Below are 19,769 nucleotides of genomic sequence, written 5' to 3' on the forward strand. Positions count from 1 at the left end.
ATTAGAGTGCTGGCATTTTCCCAGATTTCCAACCAAGTTAACATTAAAAGGAGATCACTGACTTAAGAGTGTTTCCTTAGTGCATGTAAAGCAGAACAGACTCCAAAGGCAGCTGGACCAGACACAACTTGCCGCCTCCAAGAGACCATGTTGACCACACAGCACGGCCGTGAGCTTGCACTCAGCCTTTCTGCATCCAACTCTCCTGCACCAGCCCACCGATTTCCCAGGACCTTGATCCCAGCCTCCCTCTCGCTCCCTGCAGCTCGTGTCCATCAGCAGCTGCCAGTGCCAACGCACAAGCGCAGCCTGGCATCTGATTCTGTCCATCGGCTACTGAGTTGGAGGCACCTTTGGAAACAGTTCAGGTGCGGCTATAATTCCAGCTGTCAGTTACCTGCTCTCCCCGAAGTCAGGTTCAATCACCCTCAAATTCAACTCCCCAAAATAGAGGAGCCCACATTTAGAGCCCCCTTTGCTTGTTTACGCTGCGCAGAGCCAGGCAGGCATTACTCCCGTCTTAAACCGACTTGTGAAAAAGAAATAATTGTGAGGCAGGTCCAGATAGCTACAGTCCCTACGAGAACCTGAAAACAAAGCCCAGCACGTTCCAAACCACGTCCCTGCCACTTTCAGATTCTACAATAACTGTGAGAAAGTTAAAGATATGCCTCTTCGGCTCGCCAGGAGTATCCCAGCAGCTTAGTGCAAAGCAAAGGAGTCTTCAGAGCATGTAGCCTCTTTGGGGAAATGCTGGTCGTTCCCGCTGCCAGACCATTGCCCTGTGCAGTTCATCTGCATTTTAGGGAAAGCCCAGCAGACAGCAGCAACCTCAGCTGAAGCCCCGAAACATGGGAGCCGATTCTGCAAGGTAATGTGTCTCCTGCAACGGCTTCGAGAGAGCACTCAGCACAGCACAGGACACCGGGCTTTGCTTGCGGGTTAGCCCAGCACGGCCCCATTCCTCTCCTCGGTCAGTGGCGTTGGACTCAGGGGCAGAAGTCTGAGATCTGGGTCTCATGCTGAGATGCTTTGCATAGGCTGGAAGCTCATGTCCCTCTGTGCTTTCTCTATTGCCACTGAATCTCTTTTCTACCTTTCTCAGAAGACAAGCAAAGAAGGAGCCTCTTGCGTACAAGGGATGCAGCTGAAGAGGTAAGAGGACTCCAAATATTTCTTTATTTGGACTGGTCTTGAGACCAGAGCCTGGCTCAGTAGGGAAAACCTCTGTCTAGATGTAAAACCATGCTCTCAATAAACAAAACCAACCAACCAACCAAGTCCCCTAAGCATCTGATGGGGCAGACTGTGGGATTTTTTTCTCCTCTGCACAGCTTCTTATTGCTTACATGCAGTTTTGCTGCAATATTGATCTCCCTGCTTTAAAAAAAACCCTGTGTATAGCTATTTAATTTGGTGACTTATGATATTAAATAGATGAATTCAAGGGAAGTGCTTAATAGAAGTAACGTGATTAGAGATGTAACAACAGCTACAGAGGATTGTTTTTCCTGAAAAAGTATTTAGATGTATTTGGAATTAAAATCGGAAAGGAGCTCTTCATTTCATTCTTGGACTAAGCCTGGCTGTGTTTTAATAATGCTGGCAATCCTCCTTTTATGACAGAAGCAGACGTTATACAGTCATCTGCAAGATCAGCTTCTTCTCCGTCCAGCCTGACCCCAGACGTGCCTGTTAAGGACCGCTCTGGTCCAGAGCTGCAAGGTGTCTCAGCAGCGTGAGGACACCCATAAGCCATCGCGGACCGAAGCCAGTGACTCCGTAGAATTTATCTGACAGGCAGCAAGCAGGTACCAATGTTCTTTAAACAATAAATCTAAACCAAACTCATTTTCTTAGGATTTCACACTGGATTAGAGCAAGAATCCCCAAAGATCTTTATCTTCTTCACTATGGCTGTAGCTAGCTCCCTTCTTGTTTCAGCTTCTTGATGTCGATTCAGTACCAATTTGCACTAAGTATTGCTTTTATAGTTTCTCATGTTTGTGTGAACTGTTTACTCTTTAAACCGTACATCCTAGTTTGTGCTGTTCCCCACTGCCTGATGAAGCCCGGTAGAAGGTGGCTCTGATGGTTCACTCTTGCCTTGCACCTATCAAGAACAGTTTTGGGAGACCTGAATCAGACTCTGAGCGCTCCTTTGCTTATTTCTAAGATACAACACTCAAACCAGCCAACGGTAACGGGGCCCAATCTTGCAAAAAACCACTGCTGGGAGCAGCTCTCATTACTCTATGTAGTCCCACTGAAGTAATTTCACTTCTAGGGCTTTATTAACCAGCTCCGATGGGGCTCGTCACCACAGCAGAAGAGTTTGCTGTCTTTGAAGCAAGGAACTCGTGTACTGCGTTCAGCTGCACAGCGATACAATATAACTCTCAATCAGCACAGGGGCTTCTTCACCCGCTGTTGAAGGCAGGAAAATCTTTTTCTTGCCAGCAAGATGCTACCTCCTTATTTAAGAGGAAACCCACAGTTGTTATTCCTTGCTGAGACTACACATCCACTTGGCCCCATCATTTGAGTGCAGCATTTTGTCCCGGGTTGTTATTAATAAAACCCAACACTTTCTCTCTATGTCCAAGGGTTTTTGTTGTCCTTTCTTGTCCAGCTCCCTTCCTTTAATTATGCACAGAAGAACCTTACAGCTGTGAGCAGACCTACCAACGCTCATACCAAATGCTAGAAAGCACAACTCAGTTCATACACAAGCTGTTTCAATTACGACCATTTTGGGTGAAAAAAATGGATATAGGTTGCCCTGCTTTCCTGTAATACTGGAAGCTCTAAGATACTTTTAATTCAGAAGTTTACATCTGATGATCTAGTCTAATCCTTGCATAACACACACCTAATAACCTCATCCAGTAATTGCTGCACCAAGCCTGGATTTCAGTTTGAGGTAGAGCTTATTGACTTAGAAAAATACTCTGCATACATTTAAAGACTTTACGTGATGGAGAACATGCCAGGTGACTAAGCAAGTTGTCTCCACAGGTAATTATCCTCCCTGTCGAGCACTTGCACTTAATTTCTAGCCTGAAATCAGTTTCCAACCAGTAGAGCACATCATTCCCTTTTCTTCTAAATAAAAGATCTACCTGCCTTCAGACAGCACTTCCCTGCCCAGGTAGAAGACTGTGATTGCAGACGGAGATCAAGTCACCTCTTCAAATTGCCTCTGATAAATTAATAGCTTGAGCTTCATTAGCCTGACACTATAATAAGACCTGTTTTCCTGCCCTTGAATGACACTGGGAGCTATTGAAAATAATCTTTCCAAGTTGTCAATACCTTTTTTGAAAGACAGGCAGTAACCACACAAACTGGAACAGCATCCCTATTGCCAGGTCCTACATCTGGGCTGGCAAGAGCATCTCTGACGTTGAACGGATTTTTTATCACACCTTCACAGCCACTACATTATTCCAGACGTACTCCCCATGCCTCCAAGTTGGACGTGCTGCAATCCCTCCTGGATTTCTGACTTAGTCGTCCTCCAGGTTACTCTCTACCACTGACCTGCTCTATATCATTATTTACCGCGCCCCTGCTTTTGTCATCTCTCGCTGTTGCTAACAGTAATTTTCCCTTTCCCTGGGAGGAATATTGAAAATAGAGCATACCTTGGGAGGAGCTCATTAGAAATAGTCTTGCTGATGATAATTTCATATTTACAGCTATTTTTTGTGATCTAGCCTGTAATCAGTTTTAATCCACTTAATATGGGCAATATTGATTTTGCATTGTGCTATTTTGTCCTTTATCAGAATCAAATGATCTATAGGAAGCTAAGTATAGTATACCAGCAGAGTTTCTTTTATCAACAAGCCTTTGATATCACAAAAAAATGATAGCAAGTTTATTTGGCAAGATACGTTTCTATTAAAATCATTTGGAGGGTTTTATCAATTTTTAATTGCTTTAACGATTGTGCCATATCTACCCTTCCATGATCTTGCCTAAGACTGATAGGAAGCTAATGAGCCTATAGTTTTCTGGGTCAAATCACTCGTTCTTTTGAATTATTGGGCTTTTGGTATCATTCAAAGCTTCTTTTACGCTTTTCAGTTCTGAAGGGTCCTAGGCAAGTTTTCCTTCACTTTTGGATTCAGTTAATAGTTCTACAAATTTAAAAATATGTTTGGATAGTTGCTGCTTAATATTACCCATAATTAGTGATGGAGTAGGAGGAATTACATTTTAATGTGCAATCTGACTCCCTCCTTCTACTGCTTTCAAATACAAAACAAGAATATTTGTTGGTTTTTGCATGTACTGTGAGTAATCACTGTGTTGTGCCCGTCTAACATCAGACTTAGCTTTGCTATGATGGTATTTATTAGGATATATGTAAAGCTTTTGTTCTAACCAGCCCTAAGCTATTGGCCACTGACTTCCCATAAATTTTTTGGCTTCCCTCATTAAACATCTACTTTTCTTACTTGCTGATTTATCCTCATGAGCCTGCCTAATCACCCATATGTTATGTTGGTGGGGTTTTTTGCACTCCAGATAACTCTCCTGAATTTTACTATAGGAGGTCGCAGGTAATGCTGGTAGTACTTTCCCCCTCACCCATCAATTTTAATTATACCAGAGAACCATTTCTGTTTAAATTAAAATCTTATTGACCACAGTCTATATATACCAGGGTCAATTGCCGCACAGTCCTGCAGTGGGGCTGTTCAAGGAGACTCTGATGGCAGAGATACTAATTGTTAAAAGGGGACCAACGTGAAAGATGCAGGGTTTTATTTTGCTTGCCTGAGACAATTTTGAATAACTGAGATCTTGTGGCTTTGTGGCGGGTGGAGGGAGGTTAGTTTAGTTTTAGCGATGACAAGAAAAACACCCCAGGCCTGGCTCCACGGCTGGCACTAATCAACACATCTCCAGAGACTTTGATGGAGTAGCGCCAATCTAAGTCTGCCGGGGGTCTGGCCTCAGGCCTTCCGAAAATTCAGGGCAAAACAAAACCAGAATTTTGTCATTTTTAATGGTTTGATTTCCTCAACCGCATTGCAGCTGCTGTCGAGTGACAACTCTTGCCCTAAGGAACAGACGGGGAGGGATGAACCCATCGGCAGAGCATCGCCATGCAGCTGGGTGGGCAATAGCCAAGGAGCTCGCGGCTTTCTCAAACTCCCCTCCTGGAAGGCTGCATTTCCCTTAACAGAATAAATGGTGGGTGTTCAGGCACAGAAAGCCACGCAGATGAAAAAAAGGAACAAAACAGTGCAAAGGACGCTTTTCAGCCGCGGTGTGCTTTCTGGGGCAAGCAATTCCTTCAGGTTTCTAGTGCAGGACTTGTCGCGGTTTGAAGCACTTGGGATGGCTGAGCCTCTGTCAGCTTTTCTTAGCGGGGTCTGACGCTGCACCCTTTCTCGACACAAAGAAACCAGGCGAGCGCGGCGGCAGGGGGAGGCACGGGGCACGGGAGGAAGGCTGCAGGTCTGCACCCGGGGAACAGTGTCCTGACGGCAATACTGGTTTGTTTCAGAGATAATAACTAGTGATCAATGTAACGGCAGCACTGGCCTTTGCAAATGTATCTATCTCCGCAGGGCTGATAATTGCTGTTTTATGAAAATAGCGTTAGTCTCCCACTCCTTTGCACCGAACTAATGGCTCTGAGCGTATTTAAATTCACTTCCTTTGCCAGAATAACTTATTCGTTCCCTTTCATGTTGACTTGGTCTTTGGCGCTCTCAACATAAATGATTTATTGACTAGAGATAAAGCATTCTTTCCCCTGAACTGTTCCTGTGACCCAGGCAAAAGCGGATGTGTCTGCTATTAATAAGGTGTTCAGCATAAAAAATGCAATAGAGTTGATTGTCTGCACTCAATAGCCTTTCCGAGAACACAGTACCTGCCCCCATTCATAATAACAAAAATCTCTCCCACATGTTTATTTATATTAAAAAGTTTTCAGAAGAATATGCTGGGATCCAGATAGTTGTTCAGGAGATGTTGAACAATTTCATAAATATCCCTGAGGAAGCATGGCCTACTTTGGGAGAATAACAGTGATTAAAAAATCCAAACACAATGAATAGTTAAGTACAAGCCAAAAAGTACAGTTATTTCCTTATGGCTCTGGCAGACAGTTACACACGTGAGAAGTGTCACGGGGCTCGGGGGAACTATGCTTGCAGTTATCCACATGCACAGGCTGGCTGTAGGATGGAGACCTACACCAGCTTCAAAGGAGATTTGTCCGATAGGCACCTACAGCAGACTTCTCATCGAGTCTGGCTACACAAGGGTCTGGACTTGATTTTCACATTTCTCAGGGCCTATAACACTGCTTTTCTAGGTCACCATAGCTAAAATCCTGGGAAGCTTTTAAAACAAACTGTTTTAACAGGAGAAGTGCACACATCTAAATTCATGCCCATATACTGGAAGATGTTCAAAACTAACATTGATACAAAAAATGCTTCTAGTGGCTCTCTGCCTAACTCAACTCATACACCCTTTTAAGAGAACACTCTCTGATAAACTCTTCTTTTATCATTCAAATTATTCCAGATTTTTTCACTGGGTAGTAAAATAAGAGAACTCCTACTGTAGAAGTACAGCATTCTCCTTCTTTTTAAAACAACTTACATCAAAGTGGGTTTTTTTAATTGCTATACCAACATGAATTGATGTCAGTTGCCAGAGCGCGTTTTTAAAACCTGTAGCAGAAAGAGCTGTAAAATTTGCTGAAGCTTACAGTGGACCTGTGCCATGCACACGGCCGGGTCTCTTGGTATCAGATTCCAACCTGTAACCCTATGAAAAGCTCTAAAAAGTGCAAATGTTGCCGTTGGCAAAGATTCTTATGTCTTAAGGAGAATTTTTACACCAATTAATTTAAAATTAAGGACCAAGATTTTCAGAAAGAGAATGTAGAAGCTTACTGCTTTGTAATTCTTGGGAGCTCCATTTGAGAACCCATGGAAAGACCCAAACCATTAGAAATCACTAGCGACTTCTGAAAATCTTGGTCATCAGTAAAAGTAATTTGCTTTTGGACTGAATACTGCAGAAGTATCCAACATGCTGAATCTGAGATGGGTGGAGAGCTGAAACCTAAGCCCATACCCATCTGAAAAAAATTAAGCCCTGAAGATATTTATCCATTTGTTGTACAGGCACCCTCAGTCGTTGACCTTCCATTCTCTAGCAATGAACTGTACAATAGCTTGTAAGAATTATAACACAGGAGCTTCCTCTAAAAAGGTCCCTTTGACTTGATGTAGCTGCACGTTCTCTCCATTGCTGCATCTTCACACCAGTATGGCATCTCACCCACAGTTTGGCACACATGCTAACAGTGACTCTACAGTACCTGTCTATCCAGCTGGAGAGAGTGATGGTCTTTAAATGCACAGAAAAGCTACCTTTGATTTTAAAGAAAAAAGGAACAGATAGGTAAGTCCCCTCAGCATGTTGATGGCATCAGTTCATTATAAAGAGTGTATCGAGAAGGTCCTGATGTGAGGGACAGACACTAATTCTGCTGAGTCCCCATGGAAGAAACAGTACCACAGCCAGCTGTGATACAACCAGTGATGAGGCCAGCCATTCAGAGACTGAACAAAAAACAACGTTCAGATTGAATGCAACAGTCTTGAGCCTGCTACAGTATATTGAAAGGCTTATTGGAACCATTTGCTTATTCCCAGTTCCTACCAAAATACTGTTTTGGATAGAAAGTGGAAAAAGTTAATGAAGAAGTCTGCCCTCTCCAAAGGGAGTGTCTTGCTCCTTAGAAGTATAGTCTTACACTTTACCTTGTTCAGAGTTTGGTTTGGACTACAATTCCCCAGCCCTGCCCAAAACATAAATGGCGGCCAGCATAAAGAACCTGAATTCTTCCAGTTTATTCTGGTTTTATTGTAGACCAAACCCAGGGTCACACACATCTCTGACAAAGGCTCTCTCCCTTGCTGCTCCCTCGCTGAGTAAGAAAACACATTGGCACACTACAAACAAGAACCTTTGATATTTGGTGGATGAGAGGGAGAGCAGACACAGTGTCCTACAGCTCATTCAACCTGCCCTGTTCTTGGCTACCTCTGTGACAGCTGTTCCCTAAGTCTCGATAAAAGAAGTCACACCTTTGCCACGTGCAAATCTATCTACACAATCTACTGTGAATCAGTGAAGGTATGCTAGTAGTGGACTTCAGTTTGGATGCAGTCTCAGCACAAATACTGAAACGTATCCTCAGTATTTTAAAAAAAAAGACCATTATATATATATGGACTGTGCTAGTTCTGTGCAGAAAGCACATATGAAGTGCTGATATTGTTTAACAGAATACCATTAGACTGCAAAACTAACATATACAAGACGTTTACATTCCTATCGGGGTTTAATATTGTGAACATATCCACTGAGATTGGAGAATTGCTGTAAGTTTTTCCTAAAACATCATGCCATCTGCATACATAATAAAAGAATCCAGTAGTTGCCATGCTAAAACAGGACTTCTAGTGAAGGGCATAGACAGTCCCCTAAAGGGAACTCAAAAGTTATGCACAGTGATGAAAACTGGAAGAAATCTTCCAGCTAAAGGTCTGTCAATGACCATTTTCAACAAATTAGCACTGGATATTATGCACCACATTTTTACTCCACAGCAAACCAGCTCTTCCCAGAATGCATCATCTTGAGTGGGCTGATTTTACTTCCAAGTTTGTCTTCAATCCTCCATGGTCACCTTCTGGCAGTGCCATTTATTATGTTTTTTTCATGAAGGAAAGTTCACTTTAATATCAAGTGGCAGGACAGCAGCTTTAGAGGCTGGAAATGTTTATGGAGAGCTCTCTGCTGGGGCTGTAAGAAACAAAACAGAAAACCAAAACCAGGCAGTGAGTATAGAACACAGCAAAGGAATTACCATGTATTTCAACTAATATAAAAAAAGTCAGGTTTGAGCTGAGTAAATGTAATTCTGCTGTAAAGACAAACTACTCCTAGAATATATATTGTGACCCTGGTGCTTTTTTAATCAGCTTTACTCATCAACCAAAAAACTCAGTGCTTAATTAATTCCTTAGATAAATATAAAGCGCAGACCAACAATCACTTGTACAATTTAACAAATGCTACTTGAATTTTATTGCATCATGTGAACTTCTAGTCTGGGTACCAGAGAGCAGGCTCTTCTGTTTGGTTGGGCTGGCCAGGATGATGAGAGTTGGCCATTGCTGTGTAGGAGATGTGAGAAGAGCTCACCCACTTCCTTCCCTGCTTCAGACCCCATAAGATAATTAGGGGGTTGCAGAGAGTTTCTCTTTCCCTGCTAAAAGCAGTAAAGCACACTCAATTTTGGTGGCTGCTATTCCTTTCCTGAAAGCCCTTGCAAAGCTGTAAGGTCATCACACCATAAAGGAGGAATATGTGCAGGTTACTTGTAACTTCTCCTCCCCTACACCCAAACTTTTCTTTGAGATGCACTGCAGAAGGACAAGACATAATGGACACAAGATGCAACAAGAGAGATTCCAGTTACATACAAGGAAAAAAATTCTTCCTAGTGAGGGTGGTCAAATTTTGGAACAAGTTACCTGACCAGGTATGTGATCTCCACCTACAGAGATATCCGCAACTCAACCAGAAAAGGCCCTGAACAACCTAACTTGGCCCTACTTTGAGCACAGTTGAGTGGGACAATCTCCAGACGTCTCTCCCAACCTAAATTATGATTATACATTTTCTGATGGGGATTTGTGCTCCCTGTTCTGCCTTTCTGAACAGGAGATGAGTGCCTGTGCAGGAGTGCTCACACTGAAGCGGATTGAGTCATTTATTCAGTATGTAGCCACGAAAATGCATGTAAACCCGTCACAGGCTTACACTAGCCTCTGGAGCCAAGGAGCTGTGCAGAGGCAAGTTCACTGCGCTATTTCAACGTGTTTGGACACAGCTTTGTTTATCACAGAGCCCTCACATATCACCAGTTTTACCGACCAGATCTCTGACCAGGGCAGCGCTGGGACGGGACTCCTGTGGTGGGCTTTGCACCCTTGCCAGCTGATGTCCTGCTTCTTGCACGAATGTATGTGTCTGTATGTGTGGGAAGAGCTGGATCGTTGGGTCTTTTGGGCCGGATTCCAATTGTGAAGCTAATGGGATACTGCTGCCAAGGCAGCATTCATGTCAGCTGAAACTCAGGCTGGCAGTGCATTTCTGCTTCTCACCCCTTCAAAATCATGCCCGATGGGCTCTTCTCTGTGGGCTGCAGACCGACTGGCTCTGCCAAGCTGCCAGTTTGCCCATATTTGCCTCTCCCAACCCCAAACTCTTGTAGGGATGGGCATGAAGGTCTGATGGAACAGGGAAAGGATGGGATGTTAAATCAATAGGTGCTGGAAGAATGCTGAGTAAGATTCAAAAAACCCCACACCCTGCCATGAGCACTTTACCCTTCAGTGTAAATATGTTCCATGAAATAGAGGACCAATAAAAAACAGTCGTCTTAGCTATTTCCTTCCTTATGTGGGCATATTCACCTGATTACGGTGCTACTTTTGACTTCTGTTTTTACAGCTGCCTTGCTTTTATTCTCAAGGTTCTCTAGTGCAATGATCCCACCACCACCTACTGTCATCTACTACATGAGATACCCGTGTCAGTAGCGGCCTGAGAAAGATGCATGTTTGGGATTCAGCAACTGTTTTATTCCACGGAAGAAGATATGGAAAGGTTTTGAGCCTTCAGCTGGTCTAGACAGATAACTGACATCCCCCAGGACAGAAAAGAAAGCAATGGTGACATTAAGCAGATTTGAAGATAGATAAAGGGGAAATCGAGGGGGAGTTTTTAAACTTGGAGAGGCAAACTGGTACCTCACATTGGAAGTGTTTGATTCCAGGTGAGCGGGACGATATCTCCCCTCTGTGTAGCAACAACAGAGACAGGCCTGTCTCACAAAGGAGAAACAGGACTTTTTTTGAGGTTAAATAGCTCATCTGCTGCAAAGAAGGGAAAAATTGAAAAGCTCTCCCAAGCAATGGAAAATGCCTTGCCTAGTCACAGAATTGCAGGGCTAAAATAAAATGGGTAAACCGGCTCATTATATCAGGTCAGGCCTCAGGATTGTACTTGTGCTGAAATTCCCCAATCATCCACATTGTCTCAGTCATTGGCTTGTACTTGTGCTTACGTTTGAAATGAGCCAGCTGGCCCTTCAGACAGAAACCCGTGAATCAGAAGAAATGGGGACTGATCCCAGCGTGAGCTCCGTCCACACTGCAGAGGGAGCACAACCACTTCGAGCCATGCAGGACACCTAGCACAACCAGTGTGGATACAACCAGTGGCACTCGCCAAGGGAATAGTAGTAATTCTGTTGAGCTCTGCATTTAAAGCAAGCAAACAGAGGATTTAGTGGTGGTCATCTAGTCTATTTCTTCTCTTCTCGCTTTGTCTTTTGAGGACAGGGCTTTAGAAACACTTATTCTTCCTCATTACCTATATAATGTTTGGTGCCCAGCTGAAGACTCCTCTAAGGACCCTGGTTTTCTAACAGTATGTACCCAGCGCTTTCTGAAAGTAAGATCTTTTTTAGAAGGTATCACGAATGAGCAGTTTTCTTTGAAAACCTTGCTTGAGACTGTAAGCTCTTGGAATGAAGACCGCCCTTCACAGGGGGTTCGTACGCTTACCAACACAACGGCGTACAGATCTAATCTCACATGACATTTTCAAGAAGCTGCTGTAGAAAGACAACAACAATTTCAAAGCCAGAGATGTATTTCATTTTTTGAGTACCTGTACTGTGTGATTTTTTTCTAACTGGGAAAGGAACATATTTTTCATTCATTTTAAACACATGTTAATTCAGCTCAATGTAGCAATATTACCTATTTGTCACGTTTTTGTAATTGAGGGACTCTGATAAAGAAAACAAGCGTCTATTATCTTTGCTAGGTTTCTTCTCCTGGAACTAAATTTATACTATATTTCTAAGGTCAGGACATTTCAAACATGGGATTATTATGAAAAATGCCTATTTCCACCATCCATATACCAACTATTCCTTGGAGTCTGGTGAAAAACTGCGTTCAGCTACATTTACTAGTATTTTTCCTGTGTCAGAAAGGCCACAGGCATCTCACTTCATGCTACTCATGTCACTTGAGACATTATAATACTCTGTACATTATTGTAGACTTGTTGCATCTTGCTACTTACTGATTAGAGATATTACTAGCTTCAAAGAATTTTGTACACTGACAAAAGGAAATGGCTGGCAGCCCATTTGTAGATTTACCTTTTTCTTTATTGTGTATTGAATTATTACCACTGAGGCGTGACAGCATGAGGTGTCTCCGTGAGGCTCATGGAAGTTAATGTAAAAACAAGATATCTACTTGGAGAGCTGCTGATCCTGGTCAGTCACCATGGTGGAAGGGGGAAGGAGGATTAGCAAGAAGGGGCTGTGAAATGCTGCAGCAGGACAGCCTTGGCAGGGACAGAAACCATTTGCCCCAGGTCAGAGGAGACTGAAGTTGTACCAGAGTTTGGTTTCACTCTATCACAGAAACATTTCATTACTGTTCTGGGTGGAGAACAGCACCAGTTCTTCTAACCTCTAGGTAAATGCAGCTATTGCTGCACATCCTTATTACCTAACAGGTTGCTGATAAGCAGAGTCAACAGTTCCAGAAATCCAAGGTTATCTCAAACATTTGCACGCTTGTAGCTAGCTGGAGCCAGCATGAAGGAGGTGGCGAAGCAATGCTCGCCAGCCTGCTCCGTCCACTTCTCGGCCACCTCCTCTCATCGGAGCAGCCCCAGCTTCTACAAGCAGCAAGTCAAGCCTCAGGGCTGCACAAAGACAGCAAGGTGCCTTGCTGCAAGTGTCACAGCCTAGCAGCCTGTGTTAAGCAGTGATACATTAATCAATGGACTGAATGCAGCACCCAGCAGCCAAGAGAGAAAACAGAGATGTGGATGGTTTTTGATAAGTGCCAATTTTGTTTTGCTTCCCACCCAGTCATGTATTGGTCTGGCTTGCCTGATTTTCTCCTCATTACCAAGACCTGGTAGCTGATACAGTCCTGAAGGTTATTTAATGTTGTTTGTCAAACACAGTGTCAATATGGTAGAAAAATACTGAGGGGGAAAGGAAGGAAGTCTCTTCTTGCTTCTGATTTTTTAATTTGCTTGCCAAGCAGGAAAACAAGATTTTTGTTTTGGACTAGCTTGAAAGAAAAGGTGGATCTATGAGCACAACATCTAGAGCATCAAACACAGTAATCCTAATCCCAAGCATTCAATATTTGTTAATGAGGCCATACAAAATAATTATACAAGCTGAAAATACATGGAATTAAAAATAAATGTTACTTTTCCTTCACACCTACTTTTTTTAGGATACAGTTCATGACAAATATGTCCTAACTATGAAACCCAGCCATGAAACAAGACATTTTTTGTTCAAGTGATCAGGGACATTGATGTATCACCACAAAACTCCAGGAGCAGAGTCTTTATCCCGTAACCAGGTACTCTTAATCCTCCTGGATATAGTTTTAATATCTGTTGATACCATCATCATAAATACACTGCTGAATAAATATTCCCATATGGGATCTATGGAAGAGAATGACTTTACATGCAATAAACTCCTTGGCGTTATTTATGTATTGCTATACTGCTCACTCCGAGTGGTTCCAGGTCCACAAAAGGGCTTTGAGACGGCAGCTGGCATACAGCTTGCGCACAGCCTGCTCGGGCACGGCACTGTGCGTGACGCTGCCTGATGCGGTATGAAAGCCCTAATAAGCCATCACGAGTACGTGGGTATGCGGGATCCTGGCTCGCTCACAGATTTGCTGTCTGGATCAACGGCAAATCTCATCTCGAGGAAAGCTTACAGGGTGGCCTTCAAAAGGCAGTTTAGACAGAACGCTCAGTGCTTCAAGACAGATGCTGAGCATTGAACAAGGTCAGGCAAATCCTTACCCCCATATTCTGACTCAAGAGAAAACTCACTTCTTGCCTGTAATGCTGGGCTCTATAGCCTGCATCAGGCAATTCTGAGATGAAGCATTTCTGGGGGAATGGATGTCATGGCAGATGCTCTCAGCAGGTAACCTTCTGAAAAGCCAATTAGTCAGAGGTTATCGCAGCTGCTCTGTGGAACACAGTTGGTTCACACAGAATGGGTTGAAAATGTAGTTGTCCAAAATGTGTTTCACTAAGCTATTCAATGCTCTCAAATAGTAAGATTAGCCGAGAGTCTCTTCATGAGTCACGCACAACTCCAGCTTCCCTACCAAATCAAATCTCTCAGGAACTTTAGTAGGTTAAACAAAATGAGGACACACATTGATTCTGTGTACAGATGATTTATGCAGGAATTTCAGTTCCTTGCCCCTTCCTTCAAAAATGAGAGTTCATGGTGGAGAACTCTCTAAAAGGCTTGAGCCTTGCTCTCAAAAATATCTTAAAAAACTTTTAGCATCTTCCAGGCTTGATTTTACAGCGTTAATCTGGAAACCTCAGAACAAAAATCTGTCCCAAGCAATTATGTCCTTTTTATGCCTGAGCCTAACCAGCATGTGAAAATTTTCTGAGCTTAAAATTTTGTTCAAAAATCAGGCAAAATCCTGGGAGAGACTCTTTTTCTTTCAAAGTGGTTCATTCATCTCAACTCAAGATGCTTCGTGCATCCCACCACCTACCTGCTGCTGCAAACATACAAAGAAAAAAGAAAAACGCTTTTGCGTTCAACAGATCACAGTGATTTCCTTGAACTAACAAGCAGTTAAAATATTTTGAAAAAGTGCATGCAACCACTTCCTTAGTGTTTCCAGCTTCTTTCAAAGAATTCTCTTGATCTACTGCACACTTACTTACCCATCACTGTGAACAGTGAACTAGCTGTCCACCAGCATCCTCCTCTAGACACTCAGATTATAGCAAACAGAAAAATTTAAAGGAATGTGATGTTAAGGAGTCTGATAGTCTCAGCTGGTGCTGACTGAAACTGAAACTGCATATGACATTGCTGACTTTATGACTTATCATGCATATCTCTCACTGCCTGCCTGTAATCAGTTCTTGATCTCACAAGTCCTTGTGGGGTGCTCTGCAGGAAGTGAAAAAGGTTGTCACAGCTGAGCAGTCTTCCACACTCTGTGGCTCTCAATAGCCATTTGCACTATATGGTGAGCCTTTGCATATCTATTGCTTTCGTCTCGAGAGACTGGGTTTTAATATGAAGCACCAGTAACTGTGCAAAGTGAGTGAACTTAAAAAAGACATGGCCTTAAGTGGTATCTTCAGCACGCACATAAGGTGCTTCACACAGTCCCTGGTGGCCTGCGGTGGTTTGGTGGCTGTTCTGATCATCACCTGGAACTTGTCCTTGCATTTCTTCTGCAGATTCTGCAGGACACTTTCAAGCCTATCCTGTTCACAAGCATGCAGCAGCATTTGGGAATTAGCTCTGTCCATGATATCATCCTATTACTTGCTTTAGGATCTTCAGTGAAATATGCATTAAGTTTAGAAACATCATCAGATGAAACCAAAGACTTGACTAGAAAAATCAAAAGTATTACAGCAAAAGGGTTTGGAAACTCTCTGGAGCTACAACTTGCTGCTTATGCAGAGCTTATGCAGGATTAATACGTGGAACAAACTATCCACCTTTAGGGAGATATTCACTATGAGGTTCCCTGAAATGAAAGTTTCCATTCTGTGAAGTGACTAACCAAGCGAAAAGGGAAATTATACTTACTAAGACCACCTAAAAGACTGCACATATGAACACACACATTTACCACAAACCAAAACAAAAACACATCATGAAGCCTACAAAATCAGCCTCCCCAATTAGTTGAACAGGCAACTTTATTTAGCCTTTTGGAAGAATGAATTAATACATACCTTTAACCTGTATTATCACATCGCATTATCACTGTTTTCCTCAGGACCTTGCACTGCTCTGAGCACCAAACAGACAGAACGCAGAGAAAGAGCATTTCGGTACCATTTGGTACTTGCTTTATACTTGCAGTTTGGCGTGTGGCCCACCACCTCATTTAATGCATAACGTCCAACCGCCATCTAGAAAATAATTATTACTATCCTCATGGACACAGTGTCCAACCATTTCACAAAAAAAAGAGCACCTCAATTTCAAAATACATCAGTGACAAGATATTGCCTTATTTTAAGCTTCTTAGTTAGGCACAAAGAGAGTTACAAGGCTGCACTGGTGTTGTCTGTCTAGCTCCTGGCTCCAGCACCAAGAGCTTCAAGCTGTCAGAGCTATGTAGGGCTCCTGAGTTAGGAGAAAACCCTACGGAGGAGAGGGGGTTTCAGGAGGCTTCTGGAATATACACTCTGGGTCTGGAAGCTGCAGCTCCAAGGATGGATACAAGCAGGACCGCAAAGATGGCAAAGTCTGGGTTTGATCATCTATGCAGACTTCTCAATGTGCTTTTAGATAATGTCTTCTCCTAATCTGCTCCAAAGTCTGATTTTATCTGGAAACTGTCCCTTACTGATAGCCACCTGAAGGGGAAATCGCTGGACTGTCAATGTTACAATCCAGCATGGCCCTCCATGGCCACTGGATTATCTAGGAAAAAAGCAGTCACCATTTTATCCTCATCAATCTGGTTGCGACCAGAACGAGGAACTCTTCCTAAGGCATCCTCAAAAAGGCCTACAGAAAAATTAGCACGGTGCATATTCAGTACTGTTTTAAAAATCAAATCAAATAAAAGGGCCCTGGTCTAATTCTCCCACCTGCAGGACCAAGCTCAGGGAGAGTGCTGCAGCGGGGGAAGGTCCTGTCCAAAGCAGAGCTCTTCTTCCAACCCCACAACTGATGCTGTGACAAGGCAGGCAGCCCAGAGTGCTCACCACTCTGCAAATCAAGCTTCAGGTCTCTATCTGGGCAACTGGAAAATGAACTACAGAGATCAAAATGAGTTACCACCTTCAGAGAGTTCCCTAGGTGATTATTAAGACTGTATCTTGATCTATAACCACCAGAGACCCTAGATACCAGTAATGCTGCACCTGCAGAAAGGCTTGATAAATGAAGGATGGGCTGATTGTATCAAAGAGGTTCTTAAGTCAGGCATGAAGTCCAAGGCCTGAAATTATGTGGGCTGTATTGACGACAGAGCCAAGTGAAGAAGTCATTCATGAAAACATGACAGGTATGAAACAAAGAATATCTAGCCAGTGTTCAGAAGGCATGAGATGTTCAGCCATTCAAGTTTTGGGGGAGTAATAATTAGCTCAGCACAGGAACTCTCTCATCAGTTGCAAATTCTGCTTTACTCTGATTTGCCCCTTTTCCTATTATTTTAGTCTGGAGGCTATCCAAAGCACCTGCATGTTTTTCTGTCTCTTTCTGCATCACACACATGCTCCTGAAAATGCAAGTGCACAGAAATGTATATAAACCGTTTCAGACCACAGTGGCTGTTCAGCATGCTGTGGAGATGATGCTATATTTGGTTGCTGCCATCCCAAGCAAAATGTTGTGTAATGTCCCCCTTTGCCCAAACTAAGCAATATGAACCATGTCTGCAACGTGTTGCAGGTGGGTCCTGTGAGGCAGATTACAGGACCTGCTGGAGTACTCCGTGTCCCCCTGGATTCTTGCAAACCCAGCTTTGCTACAAGGGAAGGCCATGCTTGGGAAGACAGCACACTTCCCATCCTCACCCTCGCACACAGTCACCACCGGCTGGGCTGGGCATCCCACACTGGGGGCTGGGACGTGATCTCTCAGGTGCTGCAGTGGAGGCATACCTCGTGTAAATCAAGGACAGGACCGAGGTACTTAGTGGCAGAAAATAATTCAATACCAGGTAGAAATTGACCTTTAAAAGTCAGACAGAAGGGCATCACCACACTTTAAACAGAGAGGTTTTGGGCTAAATGTCATATCAGAAAAAAGACTTCCATTCATCATTCAGATTCTTTGCTTGCAGAACATACCAGTATGGACTGATGGATTCAAGACAGTGAAATTTGCAGCAGAGCAGTAGCTCCATGGTTAAGGTGAAGGCCTTATCCACCGTATCCTAGACCACTACACTTCCCTTTGCTGTCTAGTTAAATAAATCCATAATTGTTCTGCACAAAGTGGAACAGCATCAAAAAAAGATATATACCCTATCTCCTTCCCACCTGGAAGCTTGTCTTTAAGGTAGAGATATAAATAAATAAGCTTTCATGGACTTCTGAGATTATTCAGTTGAACTTCTCCAGGTAGCTTGGTTAAAGCTAGCTGGATATTTCCACACATAAGTGCAGAGGTCAACCTGGATCTAATGCAAATCACAGATAGAAGTGGGATAGGAGAATGCATCCCTGCCTGTGCTGAGCTATGACAAGTAACTCCCTCTGCAGAGCACCAGTACCAGCACTTGGCTCTGAAGTCTGTGTGGTGGTTACATAGACAAACTCATTTCACCCATCCTAGACAGGCAAGCTGGTTATCTAGGCTTCTTCAACAAGCAGTGGAGAAAGACAAGGCTCTTGGAAGAGTGACCCACCTACTTACTTGCCATATTGGAGAAACAATCCTTTGGCAGCTCCTCTCTTCACTGATTATCAAGAAAGCTGAATGATGAGCTTGGAGTAGGTGTCCGGCAATTAAATGGCAAACAAGAGGTGACAGGAATTGTAACTTTACGCTTAATTTGATTGTTACAAATTCCAATTAGCATGTGAAATGTAGGTACCACAATGTTCAGGATTAGCATGTTTAATGCTTACATTTCTACTGAAGTCAAGAATGATATAGATTCCAGGGAGGGATAAGAGCCCTAAATTCCTTTGAGGCCTTAGATATTGGAATTTGACAAGGAAATTACACACTAAATAATCTTCTTAGAAATTCATACACACAACTGAGATAATGAGATGCTTCCTGCAAACAATCCACAAAGTACCAAAGTTTTTTACAGGAATTATTTACTCAGCACTATTGGTATCATTTTGCAGCTGGAAAATTTATTGTGTCCACGCTGCCAAATTGCTTCGATTTGCCAGTGATTTGCTTTTCATTTCCACTTGCAATATATGAACAAATCGACATTACAGTCAAGGAATTCACATGGGTAAGTAAAATTAAAGTAAACAAAAATAACGCTTTGCTTATTATTAAACACCTTTCATATTTTAGCTATGGTAGGCAATTAGATTGATAGGAATTTGCAACTGAAGAAGTTCTACCACTTTATCTCAGGCCAAACAGTTTATCACAATTCATGCACAGACAAACTTCTGCGCTTCAAAAATCAGGGGAAAATATCTGATGGGATGTGGTATTTGTCTTCCAGTGCCAGAAAAGCACAGATCCCAATTAAATTTTTGCTTCAAGGAAGGAAGGAAAGAAGAATTTCTGCCACTGGAGCATGAAACAGATTTTGGCTAGAAAGAAGATGGACAAGATTTTCAAAAAACCCCAAGTGATTTGCACACCAAAGTCTCATTAGAAGTCAACAAGACTTTGATTTCCAAGTTACTTGTGAAAATTTTCTCTGATGATTCCTACAAGTCTTTTAATATTTATCCTAAACAAGTGCTGACACATCATTCAAAAGCAGATCTGCAACAAGTTCTGGTAACCCCTCAAGACATTTATAAAGCCTCACCCACCAGAGATTCGAAACTTCTGGCGTGTCCGTATGTCTGAAATCTTCAGTCTGCATCATGCATTTGTCTATTTAGGATAATTAAGGGTATGCCTCCATGAA

At 42.9% G+C, this 19,769-nt stretch overlaps 1 protein-coding gene across 4 annotated transcripts in view; it reads right to left on the minus strand.

Moving 5' to 3' along the window:
* The window catches only part of SAMD12 (sterile alpha motif domain containing 12), a 188,882-nt gene that overhangs the window by 7,216 nt on the left and 161,897 nt on the right, over nucleotides 1-19,769 (minus strand). For 3 of the 4 annotated variants that reach the window (XM_049824954.1, XM_049824971.1, XM_049824980.1), the window contains one exon: nucleotides 8,374-8,856. The exons of the other annotated variant lie outside the window; for it this stretch is intronic. In XM_049824954.1, the coding sequence (XP_049680911.1) occupies nucleotides 8,834-8,856 (23 nt within the window). In that variant the 3' untranslated portion in view covers nucleotides 8,374-8,833. Of the gene's footprint in view, nucleotides 1-8,373; nucleotides 8,857-19,769 lie in introns of those variants that run through there. 4 annotated transcript variants of the gene reach the window in all.

This window comes from Accipiter gentilis, chromosome 2 (genome assembly GCF_929443795.1).
Source record: "Accipiter gentilis chromosome 2, bAccGen1.1, whole genome shotgun sequence".
NCBI classification, from domain to species: domain Eukaryota; kingdom Metazoa; phylum Chordata; class Aves; order Accipitriformes; family Accipitridae; genus Astur; species Astur gentilis.